We start from the raw sequence: 5,662 nt of genomic DNA, 5'->3' as shown, positions 1-5,662 counted from the left end.
TAAAGGTTATGGATGGCAAGCGCTTCATCAGAAAACCATCAGCTGTCATCCTGCTGTGGAGGTAGCTCTTCTGGCAAGCACAATTCTCATGCTTTGTATTAGGAACAGAACTCTTGCAGCTGGTGGGATCTGGACCTTGCTCTAGAGACTCCCTTGGATATTGTCTTGTTCACTGACTGGTGCCGCAAGAGGCCTGGGGCAGCTCCCAAGCGCGTTGCCTACGTGGCAATCAGGCTGTTCCTTGAGAATGAATCTGAGGAGGGGAAATTCAGCATGGAGCAGGACCTCGCCAAATCCCAGTGCACCCTGACAGTGGGGAGACTCACTGCACAAGGCACTGCTACCTGCTACTGTGCCAGATGGGATGCACACAGCAGAGAGCCGTAGGGAACCTGCACACAGACGTGCTCTGCTTCCTGAACCGCACCCTAGAATGCCAGAATGTGGGAATGGCCTCACCTTCCCTCTGCATCCTTATTCTAGGCAAGTCCTATGTGGGCTCCAAAATGTTTGCGTTTCTTGTAGCGTTTGGCCCAGACTATAAAGTCCCTCTGTCGTGCTGCTTTCTCACAGCATCGCCTGCTGGCTGCGCAGAGCTCCTCTCTGGGCGGCCGCCAGTGAGTCACATCCTGCCCTCAGCACAGCCCTGTCCTGCCACAGAGCTGGGGGCTTTCTCTGGGGCACAGGCAAGCAGGCACCACGAGAAGAATGCTGCTGCTGCTGCTGCTTCTGGCCCCGGCTGAAGCCGGGTTGCATCCATTCCCCTCCCCGCGGAGGCTCCACCTGCAGCAGCAGCAGGAGGCTGTTCTGCGTACACCTGCGGGCAGCAGGCTGGCAGTGCTTGCTGCCTTTTCCCTCCTTCTGATACATGGACGTGCACAAGTGCTGCTGCAACAGAGTCCACCATCTGAGTGCTCACGAGGTCTGCAGTGCGTGCTGCAGTTGACAAAGATCTGGGGAGGATCCAGAGCAGATCCACTCTCTTAGTCAGAGAAGGGGAGCTTGGCTCCTAGACCCCATTTAGGAGCTGGCTACCAGTGGGGAAGGATCTCTTTCTGGAGATCCCTCCTGCTGGAGTTTTCCAGGGAGCTCAGAACCAGGGCAAGCCCTTTGTCTATTCTTTTTGGTGTAATAACCTGCTTAGCCAAACTCTCTTGTATACTTCTTAATGATAACACCTGTATAACCATTGATTATACAGAAGAATAAGGAGATTAAACGAGAACTTAAGTCAGAGGAAAGCATTCCAACTCAGTGCTCCATCACAACATTGTTTATTGGAAGAGTCACAGAACAACAACTAAGACGTATAACTTCAGAGTTACATTAAATTACATGGTAAGCCATGTAAAAGGTCTGCGAGTGGTGGTTTCTGAGGGACCTTTCCCGGCGTGAACTTCTTGGCTTTAAACTGCTCCAGCTCTTCGGCTGTTGATTCGCCCCTCGGTGAACATAACTGGCCTGGTCTGATGCCGTGTGGGAATGCAGGAGGCGCGGACGTGGCGTCGTGTCCAGAGGCACCGGCAGTCTGTGCAGCCGAAGCACTGCTTGCACTCGAGTGAGAAGTTCCTGTCGCTGCCTTGGCGGTTCCAGCACCTGTAAGCGGAGCAGTGTTGGGAGAGTTTGCAGCAGCAGAACTTCCAGGGCCGGGAAGCCCAGAAGTTCCACAGCCACCGGTCGTTCCAGAAGCGCTAAGTGAGAAGGGGGCTACAGATGGAGCTGAAGAATCCCCAGTCCCAGCGGGATGGGGGTCGCTGTGGGAGGACGACACCCTGAGAGCAGGAGGCAGCAGCAGAGCTCCCCAGAGCCGGAGGGCTCCCAGATGGGACGCTGGGTTTTGCCTTCAGGGACAAACTGGCAGCACCGCTGCTGCTATTCGCTGCAAGGCCTGCAGTGAGGAAATGGATAAGAATGGATAAAAATGGTACACCTGCTGTGCTGAAACACTGCTGCATCTCAATACTGCAGAAGAAAACTTGTCGACGCCTGTCTAATCGCTGGTTCTTTATGCAGAAACTTACTTGGGAACCCAGCGCTTGGGGCTTGCTGTCCTCCCAGTCCAAGAGAAGGCAACGCTTGGGTGACCGCATTCTTTCTCTGAGACGGCTGAAAAAGTTCCAAATACATCCATGAACACTACATTCCAACACAGGCAAGTATCTCTCAATCCACGCTTAGAGCAAAAACCACTGCGTGCCGTCCAGCTGAACATAACTCTGAGAAACTTGATCAAACGCTGGCCACCAGCAGCTGCAGCTTTAAACAAAGCTCTCAGGCTGCTGTCTGCAAACACCCCAGAAGCAGGAAGCTGTTGACTGGCGGGCAAAAAGTAACTGCAACCACCAACACCTCTTGGAGCTCTCGTTCTCCTCTCACTTGCTCTGGTTTGTGCCATGACCCCATCTGTATCACTGCTTTGGCTCAGTCTGCTCTCTGAGCGCTGAACAATCACCGCTGAAGTCTGAACCCCGAGCTCTGCCTAAACATGAATCCTAAGAAAAACCTTCGCTCAAGATTTAAGAGAAAAGTCATATCAGGAACAGAAATATTTTACCTTTCCTTAACACTTACCATCGATGCTTTTCCCGAGGCATTCAAAGCCTTCAGCTCCTGCAGCTTGTTTCTCCATTGCTGCACGTAGTGACCGACAGTGTTTGTCTAAACGTGGGACAACATGCTTTTATTAAGCACGGCTTTTGGGTTTTTCTTATTTGGGTTTTTTTTTCTTTTTCTTTTTTTCCCCTGTCTTTAAAAGAGGGAGCAAGAGTGATCTGACCTACCGCAAGGAAATTTCAGACTGGACAATTCAGGTCTTGCCCCACTTTATGAACAGAACCTCATGCTTTGGATGCATGCATGATTTGTACCTGCATAATCGGTGAGGCCTGTGTCATGCAGTTATCAGAAAGAAGAAGGGAGAATCACAGACCTGTTTGAGTCAGAAGGGACCTTTAAAGCCATCTGGCCCAACTCCCCCGCAATGAACAGGGACACCGACAGCCAGACCAGGTTGCTCAGTTGTGGCAAAGCATTCAGGCCAGCAGCTCCTATTGTTCTCTACTCGGTGCACAGAAAAGTGACCGTACGAGGGCATTCTTACATCCCCTCGAGTTCGGATTCACTGAGCCAAGAGTGGCACCTGAAGAACAGTAACCACTCCTGCCCTGCACGCGTCCACACAAAGGTCAGTAGCTTTAAACACTTACGTAGTATCCAGTGCTCTCCTTCGCACGGCAGTTATAATACTCCAGGCGCCCCTCCTCAGGGGAGATCTCTCGAAAGCCTGCAGGGAGGCAAACAATCACCATGCTCCAAAGGAAATACAGCACAAATACAAAATTGCCCTCTAGAGTTACACAAGAAACTGCCCTTGCTACACCACCTGGGACAAGCCAGTTCTACTTGCAGACACAGAGGACTCCTGGTGCAACTTCGGGTTGCAAGAGCACAAAGAAATACCACAATCCAGTGCCCCTACCTGTTGCATCACAAGGAAGTCATCACCTCGCAAGTGCTTCCACTGAGGCAGAGCAGTGTGGACAAGTATAGAAATGCAGTCTAGACAGTAGCAGCACTCAGCACTCAGCAAGGCTAAAAGCGGTACCGACCTGAAGCACTAGGCTTGCCCGCCACAGGAGAGTAACACGAAAACACCCACTGCCCAGAAGATTCCGAGGTTGCCATGTCTTTCGCTGCACAGTCACTAGAAAACAGAACATAACAGCAAAAGAAGAAATTACAGTCAGAAGCCAGACTGCAGAAAGCAAAGTCAAATAGCCAAAGCCATGCCAATCAATTCCACGGGACGCTGCTCAGAGGAACAACTGAAGAACACCACAGTTATCTGTGAAAGACACAGCAGTCGCTCTGCTGGACACACAGATGTCCCACAAAGCGTTTTACCGTAGCATCGAACTGCGAGTAAATCACATCAGGTCTGTAAGAGAAACAAAACCCCAGTGCTTGCTATGTTCCCCCCACACGTCCCAGCTTCCATCCCCTGGAACGTGTCCTCTGCATTATCCAGAGGAAGCCAGTGAGCACTTAAGCAGCTCATTGCGAGCGCTTCCCAGGGGACAGGGTCATCACTTACAGAAGTCGCTGCTGTCCGTCTCTCTGACCATCACCAGGGGCTGCACTGCTTAATGCAGAGGGTGCTTTCTGCGAGGAGACCGCGCTTTTTTTGCCTGCTGGTCCAGAACCGGAGGCACCAGAGAGTCCTCCTCCATCACGGCTGCCACTCGATTTGCTCTTTGCACACACAGGAGGCTGGACAACGGCTGTGGGAGCGCCCCGTCCTCCTGCAGCTCCTCCCTTGCACAGGAACAAGTCTGGCCGGAGAAGGTTTATGGCTCTCCGGGCACGAGGAACACGTCCTCCTCCTTCGCCTCTCGTGTGCTGGATCACCGGCGGCTGGCTAAGATTTGTGTCTATCTGGGTAGCATCACCCAATCCTCCTACAGCTCCTTCCATGTGCTGGATCACCGGCGGCTGGCTAAGATTTGTGTCTATCTGGGTAGCATCACCCAATCCTCCTACAGCTCCTTCCATGTGCTGGATCACCGGTGGCTGGCTAAGATTTGTGTCTATCTGGGTAGCATCACCCGATCCTCCTACAGCTCCTTCTGTGTGCTGGATGGCTGCTGGCTGGCTAAGATTTGTGTCTATCTGGGTAGCATCACCCAATCCTCCTACAGCTCCTTCCGTGTGCTGGATCATGGGTGCCTGGCTATGGTTTGCATTTGTCTGAGTAGTGGCTCCTGATCCTCCTATTGCTCCTCCCGTGTGCTGGAGCACAGGTGGATGGATGAGCTTTGTATTTGTCTGAGTAGTGTCTCCCCATCCTCCTACAGCTTGTCTCTTGTAATTGAACAGGGCTCCTCTCTTGTGCTTTAACACGGATGCCCGGATAATGAGTGTGTTTCTCGAGGTAGCAGCATCCTCCTACAGCTCCTCCCGTGTGCTGGATCACTGGGGGCTGGTTCAGGATTGTGGATGTCTGGCTTGTGGTACCCCATCATCCTACAGCTCCTCCCATGTGCTGGGTCATTGGGGGCTGGTTCAGGATTGTGGATGTCTGGCTTGTGGTACCCCATCCTGCTACAGCTCTTCCCATGTGCTGGATCATTGGGGGCTGGCTCAGTATTGTGGTTGTCTGGTTTGTGGTACCCCATCCTCCTACAGCTCCTCCCACGTGCTGGGTCATTGGGGGCTGGCTCAGGATTGTGGATGTCTGGCTATTGCTTCCAGATCCTCCTACAGCTCCTCCCACGTGCTGGGTCACTGGGGGCTGGTTCAGGATTGTGGATGTCTGGCTATTGCCTACAAATCCTCCTACAGCTCCTCCCATGTGCTGGGTCATTGGGGGCTGGTTCAGGATTGTGGATGTCTGGCTTGTGGTACCCCATCCTCCTACAGTTCCTCCCACGTGCTGGGTCACTGGGGGCTGGCTGAGGGTTGTGCTTATCTGGGTTGTGGTACCACGTCTTCTTCTGCGTCCTCTTGAGCACTGGAGCTCGGATGCCCGGGCAGCGTTTTTGTATCTCCGGATAGTGGCTCCCCATCGTTCTCCAGCTCCTCTGACGGGACCTGCCAACGAAGAAGGAAGGATGCAAAGTGTTGCAAACGGCAGGCGATTCGCACAACGCCGACCGAGCCGGGC

General features: G+C 52.9%; 1 protein-coding gene across 1 annotated transcript; it reads right to left on the bottom strand.

Moving 5' to 3' along the window:
- Positions 1-1,129: 1,129 nt before the first annotated feature.
- On the bottom strand, positions 1,130-5,555 carry LOC104914398 (nucleoporin NUP42-like). The gene is made up of 6 exons (XM_019623099.2): positions 4,094-5,555; positions 3,609-3,703; positions 3,207-3,283; positions 2,572-2,658; positions 2,022-2,106; positions 1,130-1,596 (listed from the first exon to the last, which is right to left on the bottom strand). Exons 1-6 carry the CDS (start codon positions 4,717-4,719, stop codon positions 1,322-1,324), a joined length of 1,245 nt encoding a protein of 414 aa, XP_019478644.1. The 5' UTR covers positions 4,720-5,555; the 3' UTR covers positions 1,130-1,321.
- Between the last annotated feature and the right edge of the window lie 107 nt (positions 5,556-5,662).

Source organism: Meleagris gallopavo, chromosome 27, assembly GCF_000146605.3.
Source record: "Meleagris gallopavo isolate NT-WF06-2002-E0010 breed Aviagen turkey brand Nicholas breeding stock chromosome 27, Turkey_5.1, whole genome shotgun sequence".
In the NCBI taxonomy this organism is placed as follows: domain Eukaryota; kingdom Metazoa; phylum Chordata; class Aves; order Galliformes; family Phasianidae; genus Meleagris; species Meleagris gallopavo.
The sequence above is the reverse complement of the archived record's forward strand: the minus strand, read 5'-3'. Positions and strand labels throughout refer to the sequence as shown.

Bases quoted from the DNA above. Each gene is read 5' to 3' on its own strand.
- LOC104914398 (XM_019623099.2), bottom strand. From the start codon at position 4,719: ATGATCCAGCACACGGAAGGAGCTGTAGGAGGATTGGGTGATGCTACC. The intron at 2,659-3,206 runs GTAAGTGTTTAA...TCCCACGTTTAG, and splicing joins AGGAGAGCACTGGATACTAC to ACAAACACTGTCGGTCACTA. The intron at 1,597-2,021 runs GTAAGTTTCTGC...CTCCGCTTACAG, and splicing joins CCCAAGCGCTGGGTTCCCAA to GTGCTGGAACCGCCAAGGCA.